This window comes from Peromyscus leucopus, chromosome 2 (assembly GCF_004664715.2).
Source record: "Peromyscus leucopus breed LL Stock chromosome 2, UCI_PerLeu_2.1, whole genome shotgun sequence".
Classification (NCBI taxonomy): domain Eukaryota; kingdom Metazoa; phylum Chordata; class Mammalia; order Rodentia; family Cricetidae; genus Peromyscus; species Peromyscus leucopus.
In genome coordinates, this window is record NC_051064.1 from 71,949,279 (window position 1) to 71,974,468 (window position 25,190).

Here is a 25,190-nt window from a genome sequence, read left to right on the forward strand (position 1 = left end):
CGCTGAGACTGTGGTCTGACGCTTCTTCACAGTGCTCAAGGGCAGGCTGAAGCCTTGGCTGAGGAGGGAAGATGCACGGAGGGGTCCTGCCGAGGCCGAGACCAGTGCTGGGGCTTAAAGCTGAGGGCAAATTGACGCCAAGGTCCTGGAGGAAGAGTGGGATGTCCAAGTGTAGGAAGGGCCCTTCTCCATCCAAGCCCCCAAGCCTGGAGCTGTTCTGGCCCCTTCCGGCCTCTGGGCTGCACTCCATACTCAGGGATGGGACCCAGGGCTTTGCATGTGTGTGTTGAATCATGCGGTGTTCCTTCGTTCCTTTTGATGGCAATACCATCACACACACACACACACACACACACACACACACACACACACACATGCATACATACGTGAACATGACACCCATCCACATACACATACACAAAAGCTCCACATACCATGCTCATGTTTTACCTATTTATAGTTGGCTGAGGAACTAAACAAGGAAAACAGAGGTGGGTTACCCAAAAGCAGTTGTGATGCATACAATTCAAGATGGCTCTCGTGGAGGCTGACTGCACATAGTGTGGACAGATTGCAAGTTATCCGTTCTTCAGTTGGGAGACACTGGTTGTGCCCCCCCTTTTGGCTCTCGTGAGGAACACGCCATCTGAGAGAACTCATAACACCTGCCTGGAAAAGGTGCCGGCGGAAACCTGAAGTTACTGCTTCCTCAGGTTGAGACCCTTCTGTGTGCTGTGCCATCTGGAGACCTCCTACTCCAGGCCTCAGTGTCCAGGCATCAGCGTGGCTCTGGGTCCAAGACTGCATCTAGGGAAACAAGCCTTGCTCATCCACGTAGTAGGAAGGGCCTGTGTGCTCCCTTCCAGTGGCAGCAGCAAACAGAAGTTATGGTTTCACTCAGAACAGAGACTAGGATGGGTAGATCCAAGCTGCAACGGGACCCGGGAGCCAAGCTGTGCAGGTGGCAAATGGCAGAGCTGGGACGGCAGGACAGGTTGGCCTGGGACTCAGAACTCTGACAGTGTCAGCAGCCTCTCTGTGGCTTTGTAAACATGACCCGGGAGACATGAGAGCCAGCAGGAAGGGCTGGAGGGGGAGACGAGTATGTTCACCACTTGGTCTCGTTGATGCCTGGGTCCCCATGACCTGGCCAGTAAACGCCCTGAAGCTAAGCCAGTTTCTTCCCAGAAGTGGCGGTGGCAGGTGGCAGCTTCATCTAAGCCAGCCTTCCCCACATTTCTCAATCTCCCATTGCACAACCTAGGTGTCAGGAAGCCGGCAGAGTGGGCTCCCCTGCAGCCTGGGGTTCCAGGGAAAACCTTGACTTGCTGTGTTTGTCCTGTCCACAGTGCCGAAAGGTCAGCCAAGGCCTGCTCACAACACAATGTTCAGTAGCCTATGAGGGAAAGAAGAGAACAGACAGACAGACAGACACTGCAAGTTCTGGGCCCAGCATCTTGCCTGGGCCAGGGCCTTCAGAGGGAGCTCATTTTGTCGTGAGAAGCGCGCTCTGTCCTGCCTGCCAGCCGTAGGTAGGCTATCAGTCCACAGTATAGAGCCGAACAACAGTCAATCGCTGTTGAACATTTGCTTGTGTGCGTGCGTGTGAGTGCGTGCGTGCGTGCGTGCGTGCGTGCGTGTGTGTGTGTGTGTGTGTGTGCGTGTGTGTGTGTGTGTGTGTGTACACCAGAGGCAAACCTCAGATGTTTTTTCTCAGAGCAGTCAGCCCTCTTTCTTAAGACAGGGTCTCTCCTTTGGCCTTGAGCTTGCCAAGTCCGCTAGCCTGGCTGGCCATTGAGCGCCAGGAACCTGCCCATGCCTATCCCTCCACTGCTAGGATTACAGGTGCGTGCCACCATGCCCGAGCTTTATTGTCTGGGTTCCTGGGATCAAACTCAAGTCCCCATGCTTGTAGGGCGAGCGTTTTACCTTCTGAGCCGTAGTCTCGGCACCTGCTCTTTGATCTGCGGAGGCCAGCTCCAGACGGGCCAAGCCAAGAAAAGCACCGTTCACGCTCACAATGGAGGTAGTTCCTGTACACTGGCCATGCCCCCTGCACCAGTACAAAGCGTGCTGGTTTTTGTTTTTGTTTTTTGTTTTTTTTATCTCAAGGGCTTGACTGGCGAAACGTGTACATACCGAGATGGACTTTTAGACAAAGGAATTGAGGTTCACGGAGGTCAGTCACACACACGTTGCCAAGATCTCCACACAGGACCTGGGCTTGTCCCGACAGTCCTTGGTGTGCTTTCTCAGCCCGACCTACAGGCCCTAATTAGAATCAGCAGTCCTGCTCAGCTGCTGCTACAGAAGGAGGTGGAGAGGGATGCTCACATCTGTAGAGTTGCTTGTGCTCTGCTGCTGTGTGTCTTCTCCAGGTCACTTAACCTCTCTGTGCGGCTTGTTACTTCATCCATACAGTGGGGACTATCCTAGTTTCCTGAGACATGCTTTTTTAATTATATGCCTTTAGAAGTGGACTCCAATCTGTGATTAACAAAACCAGGTCCGGCTTTCCCCCTTGCCGTCTGTGGCCCCTTCCTTTTCCCCTAGGCAACCACTGACTTCATTTCTGTCATTACAGATTAGCTGGGCTAGTCTAGAACTCCCATACACAGATTCACACAATCCCACCTCTGGGCTATCTGAGTTCCACTACTGGCCACGGTGCTGTTGAGCTTCATTTGCACGGTCAAATCTATCAGTAGTTCGTTTCTCTCTGTCACTGAACAACGCTCCTTTTGCGTGAAATGTCACAACCCATTTCCCATTTGCCTGGTCGTGGGCATTTAACAGATTCGCCCGTGGGGCTGCTTTAAATAATCCCACGGCAATCATTCGCATACATGATGCTGGAGTTGACGTGTGCTTTTTCCTGTTGGATGGCGGGGTCATTTCAAAAGGTAATATGCTGCTCTGACACGTTTCACGAGGGGGAAAATACAGTACAACGTGCCACAAGTTGAAGAGAGGGTCTCACGAAGTTAGAACACAGTAAGTGAACGACAAGTTATGTGTTGCTGTAACTCTGACTACACTAAAATATAAAAACAGGCGGAGGACACAGGGAATCGAACACAAAGTTGTGAGCATGCATGCTCTAACACTACTGTTGTTGCAGTCTTGAAACAGCCCATTGTGTAACCCCAGGCTGGTCTCAAGCTCCCAGAAATGACTTCCTGCCCCAGTGAGTGTCACCATGCCTGACCATAACAATCCTTTTTGAGAGTGTTCATTCGTGTGGAACGAGACTGGGCTACATCAGGCAGGAACTGCAGCTGATACTGGATGCTGGGCACAGCTCCAGGGTTGGGCAAGCACTGCCATAGGCAGATCCTTGCCTGGTTTAGATACTGGAACGTTTGCTGGACTAGATATTCCACTCAGATCCACTCCCACCCACACCCACACCCCCGTTGGGCACTTGGTTGTCTACAAGGCTGGCTAGGGGTCCCCAGAAGCATCACACTCATTTGGATCTAACTCATCTTTGTCTTATTTACTCCCTAAGTGTCTTCCAGGTTCACGCCTGACCTGGAACCTCTTCATAACACATTCAGGATTTGATTTATGGCTGAGAGTGGAGGGTTTCTCACTCATGCTCGGCAGCTCCATGGGACAAGAAATGAATGAGATTACTAGCTGGGATCTATATTAAAAACTTGTGGCTGGTAACCTGTTAAGTGTCCCTGGGCTAGCCTTGTACACACCTTGGCCATGAATCAACACTCTGGCTTTTAGGACAACTGTAGGTCAGGAGCCCATTATCAGGGCTGCCTGTGAGACCTGTACTTACAGCTGGCTTGAGAGGACTTTTACGCAAGATGTTTCTCAGAGCTAGTGGGATTGTGCCAAGTCTCTGCAGCCCCTGGCTGGACTCCTGAGCCCCTCCCACATCTTGTTATAAAGGTCGCTGCACCCTCCAGCCACCAGTTAGCTCCTCCTGGCTCTGGTGCCTCTGAGTGTCCGTCCGCATGGCGCTGCGCAGGGTTCTTGTCATTTTGAGCCTCCTGCCTCTGCTGGAGGCCCAGAATCCAGAACATGCCAACATCACAGGCATACCTATTACCAATGACACTCTGAGCTGGGTGAGTGCCTGCCCGGAGCCTGGCTCTGAGCACTGTAGATGGCAGCCTTTCCTCGGGGCTTTTCCTTCCCTGTCTGTGTTAATCTCTGGGCTCCTGGTGCTGTCCTTGCCTCTCCTGAGGGAAATTCTAATCAGCCTGGGACTCTGGTGGCATGCCCCTGCCTCCAAACTCAGAAGCATCCCCCCCCCCCCGAGGTCTCTAGAAGGGGACAGAGCAGTGGATGGCTGATTTTTGAATTGTCTATGTGATCCCCACCTGGGGCTTCAGTTCCCCCATGTGTGGCTCAGAAGCCATCTCTTGCCGGCCACTCATCACTGCTGACTGCCAAGGTCCCCACTCCAAGGCCTGCTCACTTGTGTGCCTTCGTCTTCCCAGCTCTCTGGCAAATGGTTTTACATCGGCTCGGCTTTACACAACCTTGCGTTCAAGCAGGCAGCTCAAAAGATACAGGCGGAATATTTCTACTTTACCCCCAACATGACGGAAGACACTATACTGCTCCAAGAATACCAGACCGTGTGAGTCCTTGCAGCAGCCACCCTACCCCAGCCCTGGCCTCCATTCCTGGATGCCTGGAGACCTGAGCAAACTCTGCCTCTGCTTGGCCTCCCCTCCTCCCACCTTCAGGAATGGGGACAGCTAACTGTCGTCTCTACCTGCCTCTTGGCCTCCATGCTAGTCACATCTCCTGATGACCTCTCGCTTTGTTGTCCACCTTCCCTTTGCCCATAGGGAGGACCGATGTGTCTATAACGTCAGCAAGCTGGGAGTCCAGAGAGAGAATGGGACCATCTCCAAATTGGGTGAGGGCCAGCACTTATGGGACGGATCTGTCTGTGATGGGGGCTAGCCAGCTTAGAGGTGAGGGCGTGCCAAGGCCCTGGATCCTGTGGTCACAGAGAGCACTGGCTGACCAACAAAAGCTCAGAGCTCTTGCCCTGTGCTGGGCACTGTTGGAACTCAGTGCGTTCGATATCGCAAGGATCAGAGAAGGAAACAGCACAGGGTGGTTAAGTCGCTCTTTGTAATTAGAAGCAGAATTCACACTAGAATCTAGCTCCAGACCAGCCTCTCTTTTAACCATCCTTTCCCATGCTCACTCTGTGAGCTCAGAGTGGGAACCCGTGGGGTGGGCAGCCACGACTTCACCCATGTTCCCCGTGTCATGGGTGACAACGCATAGGAAGGCCACACAAATGCTGATGGGCCCGATCAGACACTGCTTAGCAACCCCGAGGCTTTTAATCCTTGTGTCCCTTCATCCGTGACATGGGGACAGATAACCACCATCTTTCCAGGGGCCCTGCCATCCCTCATCTGTGAAGCACTCAGCAGAGGGGGTCCCGGGCCTTTGCCCCTAACTCTTCGCTCCCTCACCTCGGCAATGGGGTGCATGGCCCCGTTCCAGTGACTCACGGAACCTTCCCTCCTGCAGACGGAGCAGTAGAATTCGTGGCCCACCTGAAAGTGTTCAAGAAACACGGGGGCTTCCTGCTTGTCTTTGCCCCGCACGACGAGAAGAACCGGGGACTGTCCTTGTACGGTAGGCGCCCCGCAGCCCTGATCCCCACCTCCAAGGACTTTGCCCTTGGCTCCCCACCCGCACCCCACATCCCTGCCGGGCCTCCCATCTGCTGAACCCGTACTCAGCGCCCCTGTTCTCTCTTGCAGCTAATAAGCCAGATGTTTCCCCAGAGCTTCTTGAGGAATTCCACAAAGCTGTCAAAAGTCTGGGCATGAAGGAGTCAGAAATCATATATACTGACTGGAAAAAGGTAAACAGAGAGGCTGGATGATGTCACCCTCTTGAGTGACCCTAGAGGCTCAGAGAGGGTAAGCTGCTGGTTAAGGTAGCCCAGTGAGGCAGGTGACTTGCTGTTAAGAACTCCGCCTGCTGTGGCAGCTGAGATTCCCAGAGACCAGGGGTAGGCAACGAGACTGGGGGTGGGTGGGGTTAGGTAGGAGACCCTGGAAAGACTGGGGAGGATAAGGGACAGGACCAGAAAGGGCAATGGAGGGGACGGCTGGTGCCAGGGTGCCAGGCTTTTCCCCGGCCTTCGTTTTCACTACTATACAAAGTTGTGGTTGAAGTTTTCTGTGCCCTGCCAACTCCAGCAAGCCCGGTGACTTTGGTTATAAGGCAGGAATGACCCACACAGGGTCTTCTTGATGCTCCCTCTAAACCTGTGCTGAAGGAAAGCCTTCCTCAGCTTTGACCTTGTTCTAGCTGAGGTCACAGGACCAGCCAATGAGCTTACACTCAGTTTGAGAGACACACAGTACTTTGTGACCCTACCTGAACCCTTCCTGCCAGCCCTGGGTTCCCAGGAAGAGGATGCCTGCAGACAGTCACTGCAATTGTTTCACAGTCTGCCTTCTCCACCTCACAACCAGGAGACCTCAGAAAGGTCACCCGGCCACCTGGGCCTTAGTCGGTTCAGCTACAGGACTGTGGGGTCTGTAGACTCAACCCGCACCCGTGGTCAGGAATATTCAGAAAATGCCTGCTGTTTTGGGGGCTCCATGCTCCTGTTCAATGGAGTGAATAAGTTGAGGCTCAGAGACAGGAAGGACTTGCCCTAGATACTCCAACGAAGCCGTGGTAGATCTCGGGTACAGCTGGTTGACACTCTCCTGCCTTTTCTGGCCAACCATTGGGATTTTCATTCCCCCTTTAAATATGTATTTATAGCCAGGTGGTGGTGGTGTACATCTTTAATCACAGCACTTGAGAGGCAGAGGCAGGAGGATATCTATGAGTTTGAGGCCAGCCTGGTCTACAGAGCAAGTTCCAGGACAGCCAAAGCTACACAGAGAAACCCTGTCTCAAAAACGAAAAAAAAAAAAAAATATTGCTATTGTGTGTGTGTGTGTGTGTGTGTGTGTGTGTGTGCAAGTGCATGTGTACATGATGTGTGTGCACTCACGTGCAAGCATACCATGATGTGTGTGAAGAGCGTCAGAGGACAACTCTGTGGAGCACGCCACCCTCATATGGGCTTTGGGGATTGAATTCAAGTTGTCCATCAGGCTTACCTATCTTGCCATATTATTTTTTCTATTATATCTCACCCTGTAACCCAGGCTACCCTGGAGCTCTCAGCAATCCTCCTGCTTCAGTCCCCCACAGTTGTGTGCTACCACAGCCAGCTCACTCACTCTACTCTCTTCCCTGCTCTTCTCTAGGATATGTGCAGCCAGCAGCAGGAGCAGTCTGAGCAGGAGAAGAAGACAGAGGAGGGGTCCTAGGAAGGCCAGGCATGGTCTCGGCTCTCTGTACTCTGTGGGCTGTCCTCATGCCCACCACACCCACCCTGTGTACCTTGGTTCTTTCTCCACATCAATAAAGCTTTGTCAAAACAGTCAGTAACAATTTATTTGCTTCATTCATTCATTCATTCATTCATTCATTCATGGAGAGGCCTGCCATGAGTGGAGTCTCAGCTAAGTCCAACAAGCCCAACCCGGGGAAATCTGAGAAGGCTTCCTGGAAGGGGCATCTGAATCACGAGCTGAAAAAAAAAAACCTGCTGCTCTTGTAAGTTCCAAATGCAAGGGGCACCTTTGGAGGAGATGAGGCAGAAGACCCAAGCGTCAGTGAGTTGGGGTGGGGAATCCAGGCGTGTAATGCCCATCACAGGGGTCTTTACTTCACAAGTGCCATCCTAATCATGGAGGAGAGGTGAGTTGGGAGACAGGAGGGCCCATGTGGATGCTGCCATGGACATGGTATAAAAGGCCAGGGCAAGATGGCATGGTAGACTTGGGTGTAGGCCAGAGAGTCTGGATGTCCCCAGGAAGAGTCCTCAGGGTGCCCATATGGAGTCAGACGACGATGACAGCGTGAGATGGGACTGGTTGACAACTGACAACCTTGAGGCCAGCGGACAGCTGTTTCATAAGCAGTCCACTCAGTGGCCAACACAGGGTGTGAGAGAATCTGCACACTCAAATGGATATGCACCTAGGCGATGTACTGTGTGTGTGTCTGTGAGAACGTTTCCAGAGATGACCACCTAGCCTGAACGTGGGCAGCAGCACTCCTTGGGGAGGGGTCCCCACTTAACAAAAAGAAGAAAACTAATTGGGCACCGACATTCAACTCTCTCTGCTAAGGTCATTCCTCTGTCCTGACTGGATGCAGTGTGACCAGCTCCTGCAGCCTCCTGACACGACAGGCTGTGTCCTTCTCCATCCATGAGCCTTCCGCCCTCCAGCTGCTTTAGCCAGCTGCTTTTTCACAGAAATGGGAAACGCGGCTGATGCAGACAGCTCTGTGGAGCCCTACTCCATCTGTCGGTACACCGGGGGGGTGGCGGGAGGGAATGGGGATGGCCAAACTGCCACACGCATACCCAGTGTCCAGCTGGGCACAGACAGAGGGTGCTATTCACTCTGGCCTGGGGCTTTGGAAGACACTCTCCTGCTGGGTGTCTCCCACCACCACCACAGTCTTGCTCGGCTGGCCTCTGTAGGCTAAGACCAGGATGAAGGAAAGCTCAGAGACAGATGTCAGTAGAAGGACAGGCAGACTCTGGACTCATGCAGCAGGTACCCTGGGGGAGACCTTATCTGGGCATCCACTTCCCTGCCCACACCCTTGTCTTTAAAAACCACGGGCTTCCGATACACACCACAGACACAAGGAGCTTTGGGAATTTGTCCCTTTCTTAAGATCATTCTTCATTTTCCTTCATTGGCTTTTATAACGAAAATAGATTTTTAAATGTCTAAAATATATAAACAATCTGTGATAAACACACATTCCAAAAATGCTGAGATCACTCTGCTATGGGACGGGGGAAGGGGTGTGGCCTGGTTTCTCAGCCTCAGCCAGGGCCTGGCAGGTAGTTCTCTAGTGGATGCTACCAAAATCCAAAGAAATAGCGGGAAGGTCTGAGGCTGGCGGGTCTTTCCTGGCCCTACATGGGCTGGCTTTATTCTGTGGGTTCAGGGAGAAAACTTTTGTAATCACAGGAGATCGGGGCACATGTCCCTGAGGCCTCCATCCCAAGATGTTCTATGGGTCCCTAAGTCCTTCCCCTGTCCACAGGCTACTAGGAACAAACTCCCTAGCCAGGTTCCCCCTGCCTCAGCGTGGCTATTACAGGCAGTGACAGGGATGCTGCAGCGACCTTAGGCTGACCTTGTCCTCGCTGGCCTTCTGAGAAGGATCCAAGCTCAAGTTAGCTCCCCAGTGTAAAGACGTTCTGTCCAGTGAGATCCATATTATTAGCTGCAGGTGGACATGGGCAGAAGGGGATGACAGGGAAAATCTCAGAGGCTCTGACTGGACAGAGGTAGCCATGACCACCGCACCTGGTAGACAGAGCTGGTCCCCTGGATGTTCATCCACTACCGACCAGGCCAATGTCTCTCCATTTTAAACATGCTACATGGAGCAGGTAGGTGGCACTCCTGAGGAGGGGACATGACATCTTCCAGCCATCAATGGCTCCAGGAGACTGTTGCCTGGGGGACAGGGAGTCAGAAGAGACAGGAGCCTCTCAGGCTACGGGCGTGGCGCAGGTCCGCAGACAGGGAACGGCTCAGCTGGCGGGTGGTGAAGCGGACATTCTCAGCGGCCTGTGCAGCCTCGCTGAGTGCGGCCTGCAGCTCTCCTAGGTCATTCAGACCCAGATGGACAGAGTGCCGTGTTCCCCGAGATCCCCGGGCAGGCTGCGGGGAGGCTGTCCGGGCTGAGGTAGGTGCTGGGGTTGCATAGTACCTGGGGGGAGAAGGAAGAGGGTGAGTAAGAGGCTATATGGGTTGGGAGCCCTGGCTGCACATCTACCCTGCTCCCTGGTCTGTTTCCTCTCCTGTGCAAGGCCTGTGTGGAGAGATGAGCTTGGAGGGATGAAGGAGAGTGAATGTGCCAGAGCCTGTCCAGGAGCAGGTGCAAGGCAGGATTAGTTCACACCATCCTCTCACTTAGCAATCACTTACAGACCACCCCACCGTGTGCTGCCTGTGTGCACCCTGGGGCTGTCACGGAATTCTACCAGCATCAGCAAGTGGCAGGTACTCATGGAGAACGTTAAGCTGAATGACTGGCTTGCTTCCCGGAGGTAGCAGAGCAGCTCACACTCCCCACTTTAGGGGGAATCTGGGCTCACTATGGCTCCCATACTTGGAGCTCATAGGAGGGCCAGCTTGGCCTGAGAGTTCCAAGCTTTCCAGGGCAGAAGCAAAGGCACTTGGACTATAGAATCTTTGCTGCAGGGCTGCATATGGCCAGCAGGTGGCAGCAGAGCACCGTCACAGTTTCTTGTTCAACCACGGCGCATACTTGGTCTTGTTGTCTGGCCAGGGAGGACCCTGAGGCGTGGTTTGCTCTAACTATATAACTCTAAGGCTACTACTGGCCACCCTGGCTTCCCATATATTCCTTCATGTGGTCATCTTTATCATCCCAGAAGAAGAAACAGGCCAGAGAGGCACAGTGGTGTACCCAAAGTCATTCTCCAACGGCTGGCCACTTAATCCTCCCTTCCTGTGGTCACCACAGCCTGGTGAGCTCTTCCCTGGGCCCAGACTGTAAAGATTTGCCTTGAGAACAGTAGAGAACCCCGAGGCTCTCAGAAGGCTGCTAAATGCCACCAAACCTCTCCTGCCCAGGGACAGGAATCCATACCATGGGAGTCAGGGGCTGGACACGAAGCAAGGCTGCCCCTAAGGGCCCACCTAGACTCAACCAAGAAGGCAGAAGAAACTGTACCTCAGGCCTGGCCCCTCACAGAGACCCAGTGCCTGCTGGTGCCTTCAACGTCTGGCATCCGCTGTAGAGGCAGCCACCGCCCCATCACCCCAGAGGCAGACTGTCTATTGGTAACACTGCATCCCACCTGACTCCCTTCGCAGTGGAGGAGAGATGACCAAGGTATCATTAAGTCAGTCACGACACTTCCCGGAATCACAGAAAAGACCCCACAAACATCTCAGTGGGGTCTTGACACGTCTCACTGAATCCTCACACGGCAGCGCCTGGCAGAGCCACTTTCCCATTGAACAGATGGAGAAACCGAGGCTTACAGAAACAGTCCCCTGCCTCGGCCACAGCAGGGATGAGAGGAGAGGGTGTTCCCCGTACAGTCATGTCTGACCCTGAGATGTCACCTGGCCACCGCGCCCACTCTTTGCTTCTTGGTAGGTGGTGTTCAGTCTCAAACCCATCTAGTTGGTGGCCCCTGCACGCCACAGCCACGGAGACAGGGCAATATGGAGCAGCTGCCACGGCCAAGAGGAGCCCCCAAGTAAATGTAGGGGACCCGGGATGGTACCCCGGAATAGAAAATGGCTTCAGACATAAATCAAGGATGCTAGAGGAAAACCGAGGGCTGTGATTAATACGAAAGCGTTGGAGTTGGCTCTCTAGGAGAAACACGTATGAACGGAGACATCAGAACAGGCTGTGGGGGAGGTGTAGTGCGTGGGAGAACTGTGTAGTATCCACTCAATTCTCCTAAATCGAAAACCATCCCACCAATGAAAGTCAATTGAAAAAAGGAAGGGAGAAAAAAATTAGAAACTATTCTTACTACTGTTTAAAAAAAAAAAAAGTCCTTATGACAGGCTTACTCACTAGGAGAGGGAGATGGCATGGATTCTAGGTCTCCAGGAAGCTGTAACTCCCAGAGACACGGCCCTCCTGCCAGTCTGCTTTACCGATGGGTTCCCAGTACCCAGCAGTCTGCCCCCTAAGGGTTTGTTGAGTGACTACAAGAAATGTCAGGCACGCACTCCATTTCCACACGGGTAAATTACGGGAAGGCACTATCCGTGGCTCACAGCCCTCCGACACGATATAAGACTGCTGAATTTGCAGGCGCTCAGGCAGGCTGGGGCAGCTGGAAGGGAACACTCACACAGTAGGCGGCGGGTAAGGCATGATAGGAGCCGAGGAGATGTAGGCCAAGGCTGGTGGGGCGGGGGATGCAGCAGCCAGGTACCAGAGTCCAGGGAGCGGTCGTACTGGCGAGCCCATCTGCTTGTTCTTCCGTTTGGGGCTGGGGGTGGAAGGTGCAGTTTTCCTTGGGGTGTTCTTCCCTGTCAGGGAAGGAAGGATACACAGACATTGTGTGAGGATATGGGTGGATGCAGCCGAGCCCACGGCATTCCAAGGTACGGCCAAGCCCATGACTGCAGGAAGATGCTGAGCACTCATTCCTACCAGAGGGGGCTGAGCTGGGGCCATCTGCTTCTGCAGCGGACCTGACTGTTCCACACAGGGGACAGCGGAGGGCGTCAGCAGCCGACGGTCCCGGGGGCTCTCTAGAGACAGCACTGCCTGGAAGGGAAGAAAGAGAGAGCTGTGGAAAGGATGACCTGCAGAGGCCACCAGGCTATGTGCCCCAGAGGGCACCATGAGCAGCAACCAGGACGGCATAAGTAGGCACTGACCACATGCTAACCACTAAAGACCTTCATGATCGCTCCACAACGCCCCGCTGCTCACTGCGCTAGCTGCTCTGCCCATCTCCCCTCAACAGTCGGGGAAACTGAGGCACCACGAGGCAGTACTTGGCCAAAGGAAGTGGCCATCTGATCTCATGCCCAGGCCCTCCAGATGACAAGCCCATTTTGCCTTTGAGACAGTCTCGGTCCTCCCACGGGAGCCCAGCGCAGTCACTAGGGAAACTGGGTCAGTGGAGGGTGAAGGGGACAGTCTGCAGCAGGGATCACGGTGCTCACGAGATATAGATCCCCAGTGTCGCCCCTGGCTGAGCATCAGACTTCTCCGCTTGCTCTCCAGGCCAAGATTGGCCAGCACACCCTCTGGGAACCTCCCATGCCCGGTCTGGTCAGGTACCCCAGGTCTGTGTTTTTCCTGGCCATTCTGTTTTATTGCTGGTTCCTTAGGGACAATATTGGTAGGTGCTGAGTGAGTGTGAATGAGTGAATGGGTGAATGAAAGGTCTGTCAGGATAGCGATCCACGGTGGCGAGGGGCCAGTACTCTAAATACCTGAGTTCAAATACTGGCGCTATCACTTCTAAGCTGTGTGCCCTTGAGCAAGTTACTTAATGTCTCTGAGCCTCTCCTCTCATAAAATGGTTCACTCTCAGCCCTAATAAAAACTCCCAGTGTTGAGAGGCTCAGCCTCCACCGGCCAGAACGCTGCCTCTTACCTGTGTCCCGGGTCCTACTGGGCTGGCAGTGGGGACAGGATGCTGTGCCACTGTCCTTCAGGACAGCCTTGGGGGACAGGATGTGGTACTCCTGACCTGGGGAAGAACCGGAATGATCAGTGTCAAGAGCTGTGTGGACACTGGTTTAATCATCTCTTTCCTCTTCCAGCGGTTTTATCAGTCGTCGGCTGCCTAGCTCCTGTGTACAGGTGAAGCACACACCGCTGACGGACCCACTGTCCATGTGTGTGCACATATGCACAGACCACAGATGCCTGCTTCTTACTACTGCCCTCTCCAGGCTCCTTGTGGCATCTCTGCTTCTAGAAGTGGCTGCCAGTTCTGGCCCTGCGGGAGTGATTAGCACACCCAGCAGAGGCAGGACGTGGAAGCTGATGGGGCAGAAATGTCATGAGTTAGGAGTTGGCATCATCCCTTCCTCGCCTCGGGCTCAGTTGAGGGGTCAGCAGTGTCTCTTCCTGGGCTCTAAATGGCTGGGCAGGGGACATCATAGGACCGATTTCTGGGACTTGGGCAAGGACAGACCAGGACTGCACTGGACAGCCATTGAAAAGCCCTTTGAGGCCACTAGAAAACTGGCTGGTTCCAGCATGGTCTCAAGCTCCTGAAATCGCACTGGATAGACGCGAGAACGTGTTCCCAGTTCTCAGCCAGTTTGGGCTACTGAATAAACACCAAGGGCTGAGGCAGGGGGAAGGCTCGGCTGATAAAGTGCTTACAACACAAATGTGAAGACAAGAGTCTGGGTCCTCCCCACTGACATGAAAGCTGCGTGGGTGCAGCGGCCCGCCAGTAACTCCAGCTCTTGGGAGGCAGAGGGGGTGGAGGGGAGTCCCAGGGCAAGCTGGCCATCTGGACTAGCTGAACGGGTGAGACTGGGCCTCAGAGAGAGATCCTGCCTCAGCAAATAGAGTGGACAGAGACGGGGGAAGACAGCAGACCACGGCCTCTGGGCTCCACACATACGAGGACACACATGCACAGGCAGTCAGCCACCCAGGTGCTCATACACACAAACATGTTTACAAGTACATATGGACAAGCTAAACATAACCCCAGGGCTGAGAATGGGGCTCAAGCATGCGCGAGGCTCACCTGTGTATTGGCCCCGGAAGGAGACTCTTTCCCTCTGCCTCGTGCGGCCTGCGGATCTTGTCCCCTCCCGTGCGGCCTGGGGATGCTCTTCCAAGGTCCTGCTCTTCCCAGATGACAGCCGAGGAGAAAGCGATTCAGATTCTGAACCTGGGGTGGAAAGGGAGCCTCAGAAGGGGCGGGTGCTTGAGGAGTGAGCACAGTACAAGGGCAGGTCAGAGTGATGCTCGGGTTTGGGTCTTGGGTCTTCCCAGGGGACCAAGGGTCCAGAGCTCCAGAATCCCAGCCTGGAGCGTTGCGGCTGTCACACCCCTGTGCAGCAGCAACCCTAGGAGGTGGGTGCTCTGATTTCTATATCGTCCGCTGTCACTTTATCTGCTCAGAGCAGGTGACAAACAGGCCAGGGACAGGAACTGGGCTTGAACCCCAGTTCAAACTCCACAACTGATCTCTGCCAGGGAGGTCCTTGAACTCTGGCGTTAATGTCCTCAGCAGAGCACACATCCACTCGCAGTGGAGGCTGGTGACCCTCAGCCCCCTCCCTCACGGTTACCGCATCGTCTGAGGGGCTAGGACTAAAGATGTGCTTTGTCTCAGAGCACAGCCACAGCCCCAACCACACATCCAGAGGCCCTTCTCCAGGCTCATTTGGGTTCCCTGACCACAGAGCCTATGTGCTGACTGGGGACCCTCAGAAACCAGTCACAAGTCTCTGGTCACTTACTTAGGAACAGTCTGGGTACATCCCGAGGCACGGAGGAGGACCTGGCTCGACGTCTTCCTCTTGGTCCAGCTGGCTCTGTACCATTAGGCTCCCCAGACAACCTCTCTGTGGATTTACTAGCAACATGGGAGAGAGAGATGACGTCACTGGATGAGGTTTTGGAGGCAGCCTCCATAGAGGACCGTGGCATGTGTGCATCCCTTCCATAAATTAATGTGTGTGGGGGAGGGTAAGCATAGGAATGGACCGATGACCATGTTGTGAGGAGAGGCGAGAGTGCAGTGTCTAAGCCCATGTGCCCAGAGAGGGCCAGAGGCTGGCTAACTCCATAGGGAACAGAGCCAGGAGTTGGGGGCTGTCTTCTACCTGCCATAGTGGGAGGCCCAGGAGGGTGAGGAATCCGTCGGCTTGTCCTGGGTCCGTGTGGAGTGGTCGAGTTGGGCTACAGGAGTTGGGCTGCCTGGGTGTGGCCGGTGCAGGCTGTCCTCCAGCTGTAGACGGAGCCGCGACACCTCTGCCTGGAGATCTCTGATGGCCTGGCTGGAATGGCGGGGAGAAAGAAATGGGGACATGTGAGCACACGTAACAGAGCTATCGGGCCGCCAGTGCCGCCTGGAGGGGGCGGTCTTTGCAGCCACAAGCTCAGACGGTGCAGCCCAGTGATTCTGGAAAGTCCCTTGCCACACACCTTGACACTTCTCTGAGTTCGTGGCCCACAAGCAAATCCGGGTAACCCACCCGTGAGGATGACCCTCCTAACATGCAGCTTCGGCTTCTCAAGACAGAGACTAGGTACAGAATAGAAACCCCTGACGCTGGCTTGGTGGCACACCCTTGCGATCCCAGCACTCAAGAAGCCGAGGCAAGGGGATTACCATGAGTTCGAGGCTAGCCTGGGTTACATAGCAAGACCCTAGCACACAAACATCTGCAGACTTTTCATCCTGTCCTGCTGGGTCAGGGCTGCCCTATCTTCCCTACCTCCTTTCAGAAGCTGTAACTGTCCGAGCAGAGCTCTCTGCTGCTTTTCCTGCAGATAATCCTACTGACCATGGCTACTGCCAGCGGAAGACACTCCGTGCATTTGCCTCCCCAGCTCTGACTCAGGAGCAGGAAGGATGAGCATCCCATCTCATAATCCCAGACCCGTCAGATGCTGGGGAACATTCCTGGGCTCAGGCTTCCAAGTGGGACAAGGGGATTCCACGTGCTTCTGGTGCTGTGAAGTGAGCAGGCTGGAAGATGGCATCTGCAAGGCTGCCTTCTGGACCCCCCTGTGAGACATCTAGACACAGCCCAACCTCCTGTCCAAAGACACGGTACTACTTAAGGGAATAATGTTGCCTATTCTGGCTTTGCTAGGCTCCCAGCTTGCTGAGCTCTCAGGGTCCTGTGGCCTCACCAGCACTCCTGGGGACAAGCTAACTGATACCCTGACACAGACCCCATGCACAGAGCACCCCTAGAGACTGGGCTTGGCGTGGTCATCTTCCAGGCTGAGGTGGGCTCTGCAGGCACACTATGGGTGACACCCAGGCTGGGGACTCTCCTCAGGATCCCTGGACTCTTGGGTGAGCGTCTCCTGGTGCCACCTGCAGACATGATCTCTGTGGTGACTGCACAGGAAGGCTTGGGGACCTCCCTCTGGCCATGTCCAACCAAGCTGTGTGTGTACCAAGCGTGGGTCTCCTAGGTGATCCCCAGGGAGATGCTTGCTGGGGTTTCCAAGGCAAAACCCAGGGGCCACGGTGGCGTCAGGAGGGTGAGCGCTCCCAGCAACTGGTTAAACCTGGGACACAGAGCTTGGCTGCCTGGCCTGGGACCTGGAACACAGCCTTGGGTGTCACCTGTCCTCTGGCTGGGTCTGTCAGGCTCTTGGGCTTCCTGACATAACACTTCGGTTGCCGGAGGTTCACGGGGGACTGTCGTTCATCTTTCTCTGCAGATTCACTCTGACCCCGCCCCTAGACCAGCAGCCAGCCAAACAGCCAGCAGATTCCTCCAGGTACTCCTTCACCACGTGCCCCTGAGCCTTAGAGACCACCAATCCCCACTGCGTGCCAGCCCAGCAGCATGCCCGCCAACAGCTCTCCTTAAAAACGTCCCTTCTTTCCCCAGTCCAGAGTCACCTCCCCCCACCCAACTGAGTCACCCTTCTTGGCCTCCGCCCCTTGACCTCTGTGCTGACCCCAGCAGCAGCCAGGGAACTTCTAAAGCACAACAGTGACGTGCCACTTTGCCACTTAAAGCTTCTCATTGTCTTCAGGACCAACTTTCATATCGCCGCCCAGCATTCACCCTGCATTCTGTAAGCTAGTCACTGGGCAAACTGCCACCTGCGGCGCTGAAGGCCCTGCAGGGTCTAGGCCAGGCGGTCTACCCGAGCTGCTTCTGTATTTATTGCTCGTGACACACAGAGCATCTCCTCTCTAGTCACGGCTATCTGGTTCTTGAGAGGAGACATGCACCCTCGCCTCCTGGCCTTTGCATGTGTTTCCTCCACTAGAGATGCTCTTCTTGGAGCCTCCTTTAGCTCGCGGCCTCTTCCAGGCTCAACCTCTGCTCTCCCACAGTCCTTCAGATGCTACCACCCACAGGCTGAAGGCACTTGGGGAGCACCTGCAGGCTTCTTTGACTCTAAGACAGTGAGCTTTCCAGAGCTGGAAGTGTCCAGTCCATTACTGTATCTCCAAGGCCTAGTAACACATGAGTGAATCTCTCTCTCTCTCTCTCTCTCTCTCTCTCTCTCTCTATCTATCTATCTATCTATCTATCTACACACACACACACACACACACACACACATGCACATGCACACACATACACGCACGCACGCACGCACGCACACACGCACGCATGCAGGCACACACAACTTCACTAAGGTCCAGGTAGACTGCAGGGGTAGGGAAAGTCAGTTCATACCATGGCACAGAACACTAGCTGCTGGGCAGGACATTGCACAGGGTAACAAACATGACTATACTGGCCAGGACAGCCTAGCAAAGATCCCAGTGTGTCCCAAGAAGTAACAGAGGGTCTTCTATTCGATCAGGGAAGGATCTCAGCAGAAAACTGCCAAGAGAGGTGACAGATTCTTGCCATCTGGCCCAGGCTTGTGTAGAACCCATAATCCTCCTGACTCTGCCTCTCAGGTATTGGAATTACAAGGTATGGCCCCCATGCCTCGATCGATCGATAACAAATCTGCAATACAGATATTGCACAGCAGGGCTAGTGGTGGAGGATGGTCTCAGAGTCAGAAAGATGCACCAGACGATCGTTTCCCATTGGCTGGACAAGAGTCCTTGAAGTCAATGCTCCTGAGGTCCCATGAATCAGCTCCAAGCTAGGAGGCAAGATCCAGGTCCACCTTCTCCAGCATAGGTACCTCGAATGTGTAAGCCAGGTAGGGGCCCTCCATGGCCCTCAGCCTCCCCCACTTTCCATGCTACAATGAGGTGGGATGGCGCAGACTGTGCCCACTTACTCGCGCTCTGTCCTGGTGAGGAGGAGGGTGGCGGCACTCTCTGTTGATCCATGGGGCACAGAGGCAGCTGTGGGGGCTGGGGCAGAGGCTGGGCTGTTTGCTCCACTGGGAAGGAGCTGTTTGGAAATCTGCTTCTGTCTCTTGCCCTCAGACCTGGGAACCCCTAGAGAGCAGAGAGAGGCCATCATGAGCAGCAGAGATGAGTCTGGGAGCTTCAGCTGAAGGGTGAGGTGATGGACGAAGAAGAGGTGGGAGTGTGTGTGTGTGTGTGTGTGTGTGTGTGTGTGTGTGTGTGTGTGTGTGAGCAAGTGTGCACGAGAGCACATGCTGGTGTCCTTGGAGGCCAGAGGTGTCAGATTCTCCTGGGACTGGAGGTGTAGGCAGTTGAGAGAGCCTGGTGGATAGAACCCAGATCCTCTGCAAGAGCAGTAAGTGCTTTTAACCGCTTATCCATCTTCCCAGTCCCTGTTTGTTGTTTGGTTTGGTTTCTGAGGCAGGATCTCTCACTGCCCTGGGGCTGCCAATTTGGCTGGACTAGCTGGCCAGAGAGTCCCTGAAATCTACCTATCTTTGTCTCCCTAGCACTGGAATTACAAGTGGCACTCGCTCGCATTTTCACTTGGGTTCTTGGGGCTCAAACTCGGGTCTTCATGCCTGCAGGGGAGAAGACCCTTTACCAACGGCGCCCTCTGTCCCGCTCCTCTACCTGCCATCTTTCATTTTCTTGTGGTGAACCTCCATAGCATTTCCCAGCCTGAAGCCCAACACGAGGCTGTGTTTGACACTTCAATTCATACAGTTTGGCCACTCCCAGGCTGCAGCTTACCCAGGTTCCCCCACTCACCCATCTCAACCGCTGGTGCCTGTTCCAGCGGGGAGCTGTGTGGCCCTCTCCGGAGAGAGCCGCTCAGGCTGGAGAGATGCCGCTGGGTTCGGCTTCTGGGTGGGCCAGCCTCGGTGGCTCTTCTGGGAACCACAGAACCCCTGGCCTTGGGAGGGGAGGCTCCATCACCAGGCACAGAGGCAGTGAGGTGCTGGGCTGATGTCTTTAGAGTGCTGGAGGCCAGGGAGGAAGGGACACACTGAGATTAGACAGAGAGGCCTCAGGCCACGGTACCCAAGCTGTTCTCTGAGAAAGTGCGAACTCTCAGGCTTAGGACTGCCCATCTCCAGCATCCCAGTATATCTGAGGACTGAAGACAACCTCATCTGGGGCATCCTTGTCCTCACATTTGATATCAGTGCACCTGACAGCTGTACAAGGAGGGAGCAAAGCTCGGTTCATCATGCCAATTCTAGTCCCTTCTTCACATGCACACCTACGTGGCCAAGTGATCCTCCAGGTGGCCAGCACCTGACCCTGGGGATCACCAGCCTCCATGGTGACCGAACCACTCCCTGTTTCCTGCAGATCTTCACCCTCTGCTTTCCTGGAGTTCATTCTGGTCTCTTTGCACCTGTCACCCAGATACTCTTCCATCTACGACATCTGTCATCTCACTGCCCTCCCTGCAGCTCCCATCTACCCACTCCATTTACTCCTGCACTTGCCTAGTGAAAAACATCTCCCAACAGTTGCTAATGGACCGGGTGATATTCAGTAAGGCATGCTAGTTCTCGGGGCCTCTCTTCCCCTCTGTCAGTGTGACAGGAACAAGGACCATCAATGGGGTTGAAGTGACGGCGTGCAGACGCCAACACATGTGTCTGGGCCACCACGGTCACTTGGATTTTCAAGATGTCCCAGGCATGTGGAAATGGTGGGCTAGAATACCTGATATGGGAGAGCCGGTGCTCTGGGGTCTGGGTAAAAGGTGACACTATGCTGGTTTCTGAGCCCACGAAGCCACTGTCTGTCTCCGGTGACACCATCCAGGGCTCCTAGAACAGGCCATATCTCTTAAGTCTGAGGAAAATATTCCCATGCATTGGGAAACCCCTCCCCGACCCTGGTCTCACATTCCAGGGGCTCCAAGACCCCAGGGCTGTTTGATTCCACAGCCAGGCTAGTCTAAGACTCCCTGTCCCAAGAGGTCCCTGAGCAGGGCTTGCTGCCCTGAGGACTGGGCTCCATCTGGGCTCTTGGGAGAGATGCTAGGGTATGCAAGGCATAGAGTGGGGAGAAGGAGAAAGCCTTAACCCAGGGTCTTTTGGTGCAGGCAGGTCCATGTGCTGCAGAGATGCCCAGGACAGCATACATCATGCACACACACCGGGACATGAGTTTAAAGCAGGACACAGGGAACATGTGGATGATGTCAGTACCCCCCCCCGGCCCTGCCCCCCCCCACAGTGTTCTCAGGGTCTAGTGTAGAGACTGCCGAATATATGACACAGTTAGGAACCAGGTCCCAGCTCTGACACACGGTGACCCAGGCACAAGCCACAGCTCTGGAAGGAGGCTGACATTAGAGTACAGGGCTGGAGGTGGCCTTGGGCCCAAATGCTGGCTGATGGGCAAGGCTCCAGCTACAGGCACGGTGGCATGCCAGAGGAGGGACTCATGAAGAGGGCCAGGGTGGGCAAAGGCCAGGAAAAGAGCTCAGACACCCACCGGGGCATCTTCTGAGCGTATCCCCCAGGCACGCTCACCTCCGTGTGGGAGCCGCCAGCCCGAAGCAGAGCTTTTCGAGGTAGGAGCTCTGCGGGTCCGCTCTCCTCCAGGCTGGTTAGACTGCTCTGATGGGATGCCATGGGTCTGGTGCGCCGCTGAGCCCCTTCAGCTGTATCCAGGCCAGGTGTGTACCTATCTCTGGCCATGGATGTCCGGAAGCTTGGTGGTTTCACGGATACCGCCTGTTCCTCATCTTCCCTAGCAGAGGAGGAGGTAAACAGCATTCCTGAGCCCCCTGTGTGAGTCAGGTGACTCAGACCTGGGGCTCAGCCCACTCGCCCGGGGGCAAGCTCTGGCATCAGACACACATCGCTGGGGATGGATGCATCCTGGCTCTGTCACCTGGCTGTGTGACCTTGGGCATGGCGCTTTCCCTCTCCGAACCTCATACTCTTCATTGTAAGGCGGGAACAAACCCCACCCAGCAAGTGATAGCAGAAACACTGTGAAGGACATGGCTAAAGCAGAGTTTCTCACAGCCCAAGGGCTCACACGCCCCCTTTCCCATGTTAACTATTTCCCCAGACTTCCAGGGACTCAAAAAGTCAATGTTTACAAATGGAAGACCAAGATTTTGTGTTACTAATGGAAACTAACTTTAGAAATAATATAAGAAACATGACGACAACCTCACAGGCTGGATACTTTTTGTTGTTTTGTTTTGTTTTCCTGAAATGAGACTTGAACTCGGGGCATGTTAGGCATGTGCTCTACCACTGAGCTACATTCCTGACTCTTTTGCCTGTCCTGCCAATGACCACCCCTGTGTGGGACACTGGAGCTTGTGACAGAGGACCAGGGACTTACTGGATAGCAGCCCTATGGCTTTCCTCAGCCTGTGCTGGGCGCTGTCCTGGGGGTACCCTTGTGGCTTCTGCCGTCCCTGGAGCTGTGGCTGGACCGTCAACTTCCAAGGTACCATGGTGCTCCTGCTCCTCTTCCTCCTCCAGGTCCTCCTCATCTTCCACCCTCAAAGCTTCAGGGAAGGACTTCACGCTGAGGTATCTGGAGGAGGATGTCCAGAAGGGGTCACCTCTGCCCACGGGGACAAACAAGACCCAGTGTGGCTGGCCCAGTAGTGGACAGTGCCTCTGTCCTATGGCTACTCACCGCTCCAGAAGGCCATGGAAGTCCTGCTCCACCTGAAGCTCCCTGTCCCTGAGTGGCGCTGGGAGCTCTCTCGGGCTTTCCTCTGCCTTGATGCTGCCCAGGTTCACCTCCTTGTTCATGGGGAGTCTGAAAGAGCTCCGTGGGGAGGTGGCGGTGGCGGCAGGCTGGGTCGAGGAAGTGGGGGATAGGGATTAATCATCATTCTGAGCACATGCCTCTGCATTTTCGTGCGACTTTCTGGAGAGCGGTTAGTAGTGAACTTGTTGGCCTGTCTCCTGCCATCCATTCATGTGTGTGAGACACTGAAGACCGCAGGGTCTTTACGGCTAGCTGCTGTGATCTGAGCTCCTGGCGCTTGCCAGGCATACTGCAGACATGATTTCTCCTCAGGGCCCCAGCGCACACCTCACAGAGAAACTGAGGCTGGTGTGATGTATCAAAGCTATACAGAAGCCAGGGCAGACTGCCTGCCAGAGGCATCTGTCCTCACTTCTTCCCCTGTAGCCTGGCCACCCACGCTTCCTGTCAGGACAGGAAATGCCATCTGTTGGGACGGGAAATGCCACCTGTCACCACAGGAAATGCCACCCGTCTGGGTTGTTCGGTCCGCGGGACAAGGCTCAGGGGGAGTCCCCAACGCTCGGGGCCAGCATTCTTAGTCCACTCATCTAATGCGCTGCGCCACCCTGATCATCACCTGCAGGCAAGTCCCCACAGGCCGGAAGCAGGAGCTCAGGGACACAGAGCTGCCACCACTGCCACCTGTGTGATCACAGCTCAGTGGCCGAAGGGAGAGAGTGGTTGTCCCTTCACAGACTATGGTGCGGAGGGAGGGCCCTGTTGAAAGCACGTCCCACACAGAGGCTGTGTCTGGTGTCTTTGCTTTGTAAGCACCCACACTCCTTGTCCCTCACTCCAGGCTGGCGGCCTGGAAGCCAACCTGTCTGCCTTCTCTCTCACTGCCACCCAAGGTCGATCAAACGAACCTCAGAACCTTGTCCAGGTTCACGTACTCATCTCTCCCTCTGCTCTGCCACTCCCAGCCTCGCTGGTTGACCCTGGGTACCTTCTGCCACCCCATGCAGAGAACAAGGAGATCTAATTCCAGGTTGAGACATGAGCCATAGGCTCATCATCACGAGGACCAGGCGGTGGGTCTCCAGTCACATGGCAGGCTGTAGCCCACTCACTCTCCACGAGCAGGTCACGGTGCCTTTGCCAGGATGCTTATCCTACTGATTGACTTGTCTCCTGCACTGAACAAGTCCTGCCTACTCTCAGATCTCACTTACACATTTCTTCTTCAGAGACGGAGCTCCTGTGGCCTGCTCCTGGTCAGCTATGGTTCCTCCCTTCACTTCCACAGAACCTGGACTTCTCTTGAGAGTGCTATCAAAATATAAATAACTCAACGAACAGTTCATGTATTCAGAAAACTCCACCTTCTGTTCTCACTGAATCCCCGCCATGTATCATGGGGTCTAGAGTATGGCACACGCTTCCTAAATATATAGTGAAGAAATTAACATGGAATGAATAAAAGAAAGAAATGGGGACTGGCCCAGCGTGACGGGGCAAAGCAGTACCTCATGGTTGGTGTGGGCAGCTGGCGAGGAGACTGGTTCTGAAGGTGTAGGCGGATGAGTTGGCCGGGCCAGGAAGGCTGAGGTGCTGGCCTGCAGATCTGGCCTGTACGATTCTGGCTCTCCTTGGGTCTGGTCCATATGGTCCTGCAGCTCTTCCAGGCGCTGCCCCAGGTGGTATATCTCTGTCTCTAGCTCCCTGGTGGAGGAAATATTAGCATGTCGACAGGTGTCAAATCAGAGACCCTAGGAATGTCCTCTCATGGTCTACATAGGCCATAAATAGATGATATCAAGAACTTCAATAGCAAGATGATAAAACCCCACTGGGAGCCATGAGGCCTCAGCTCCATACCCTACACTATCCCCATGCCGTGTGACTCTAAGTAATCCCAGTTTCTTCTGGCCTCAGTTTCCCCATTGTCTAGTGAGGCGCTTTGCCGTTCTGATGTCCGAAGTGCACCTAAAGGGATTAGATTCTCAGCTCTAGCCACATGGTTCACTAGGACAGGGGCTGCCTCTGCTCCTGTGACCCAGTGATGTGTGTGAAATAAAATCTTCCTGGACACAGAGGAAGCCAGCGGCCTGTCCCGCCTGTCCTCCAGGGCCTGCCTCTCCAGAGCCTACCTGCAGAGATCGAGGGTCCTGGGACTCCCCTTGGAGGCATCGAGCTTTGGGTCCAGGTGACGTTCTCTGCAGGCCTGAAGGTATTCTGCCTCGAGGGCTATGTGGGCTGCTCTCAGCTGCTCCAAGCTCTGCAACACAAGGGCCATGATCTTTGTCTGTCCTTAGGGACTCCATGCTCACACAATGGATAGGTGTCTCCTGGGAGGGGGGTAGGGGACTCTCATGGGGCTTGAGAAACAGGCTGTGGCTGGGCACCTCTGGAGGCTTCTGCCCAGATGGAGCTCTCTGCCATGAGACACTTGAAGTCTAGGAATCAGCTCAGAGGTCACTGGGTCTTCTTGGGAAGATTACAGGTCCCATGGTACTAGGTCAGAATGCAGCATCCACTACACTGCCACTATGTCCCATAAGGCTCTAGTCCTCCAGAGGGCCTGGATCTTTGCTCCTGATTTGAAAACTGCGCCGTTCAGAAACTGTAAGTCACTCTCTTCCCCAGTTCTCACAGACAGTGAGGACAGATGGCATTATCCTCCCACACTATACACAGAGGTGACTGTCACGGTGACTCTTAGATAGAGCATTCTACATTCATTCATCTCCACTCCAAGGGAATCTCAGCGAGAGAAAACAAGTCAGTGAAGCACAAAGACGTCATTTAAGTTGTTGAAATACACACAGTAAGTGAACAAGTTGTATAGGCAAGACTTGAACGCAGG

The 25,190-nt window shown here is 54.5% G+C and overlaps 2 protein-coding genes across 5 annotated transcripts in view; one reads left to right on the plus strand and one right to left on the minus strand.

Annotated features, from left to right (window-relative positions):
* The first annotated feature begins 3,912 nt into the window (after positions 1-3,912).
* On the plus strand, positions 3,913-7,450 carry Orm1 (orosomucoid 1). The gene is made up of 6 exons (XM_028892659.2): positions 3,913-4,088; positions 4,464-4,606; positions 4,821-4,891; positions 5,524-5,631; positions 5,760-5,863; positions 7,275-7,450. The coding sequence occupies exons 1-6, from the start codon at positions 3,975-3,977 to the stop codon at positions 7,335-7,337; spliced, it is 603 nt and encodes a 200-aa protein (XP_028748492.1). The 5' UTR covers positions 3,913-3,974; the 3' UTR covers positions 7,338-7,450.
* A 1,284-nt stretch (positions 7,451-8,734) lies between these two features.
* Akna (AT-hook transcription factor) overlaps positions 8,735-25,190 on the minus strand; it is a 46,979-nt gene continuing 30,523 nt past the window's right edge. For all 4 annotated transcript variants that reach the window (XM_037202656.1, XM_037202657.1, XM_028892654.2 and 1 more), the window contains 15 exons: positions 24,475-24,602; positions 23,851-24,046; positions 22,265-22,428; positions 21,962-22,159; positions 21,133-21,352; positions 20,315-20,421; positions 19,385-19,596; positions 18,541-18,703; positions 15,420-15,593; positions 15,054-15,169; positions 14,333-14,479; positions 13,217-13,312; positions 12,259-12,375; positions 11,954-12,134; positions 8,735-9,816 (listed from right to left, as the gene is read on the minus strand). In XM_037202656.1, coding sequence (XP_037058551.1) covers positions 9,576-9,816; positions 11,954-12,134; positions 12,259-12,375; positions 13,217-13,312; positions 14,333-14,479; positions 15,054-15,169; positions 15,420-15,593; positions 18,541-18,703; positions 19,385-19,596; positions 20,315-20,421; positions 21,133-21,352; positions 21,962-22,159; positions 22,265-22,428; positions 23,851-24,046; positions 24,475-24,602 — 2,460 coding nt within the window. In that variant the 3' untranslated portion in view covers positions 8,735-9,575. The remainder of the gene's footprint in view (positions 9,817-11,953; positions 12,135-12,258; positions 12,376-13,216; positions 13,313-14,332; positions 14,480-15,053; positions 15,170-15,419; positions 15,594-18,540; positions 18,704-19,384; positions 19,597-20,314; positions 20,422-21,132; positions 21,353-21,961; positions 22,160-22,264; positions 22,429-23,850; positions 24,047-24,474; positions 24,603-25,190) is intronic.

Coding starts and splice junctions, on each gene's coding strand:
- Orm1 (XM_028892659.2), top strand. CDS start 3,975: ATGGCGCTGCGCAGGGTTCTTGTCATTTTGAGCCTCCTGCCTCTGCTG. Junction 4,089..4,463: donor CCAATGACACTCTGAGCTGG/GTGAGTGCCTGC, acceptor TCGTCTTCCCAG/CTCTCTGGCAAATGGTTTTA. Junction 4,892..5,523: donor TGGGACCATCTCCAAATTGG/GTGAGGGCCAGC, acceptor TCCCTCCTGCAG/ACGGAGCAGTAGAATTCGTG.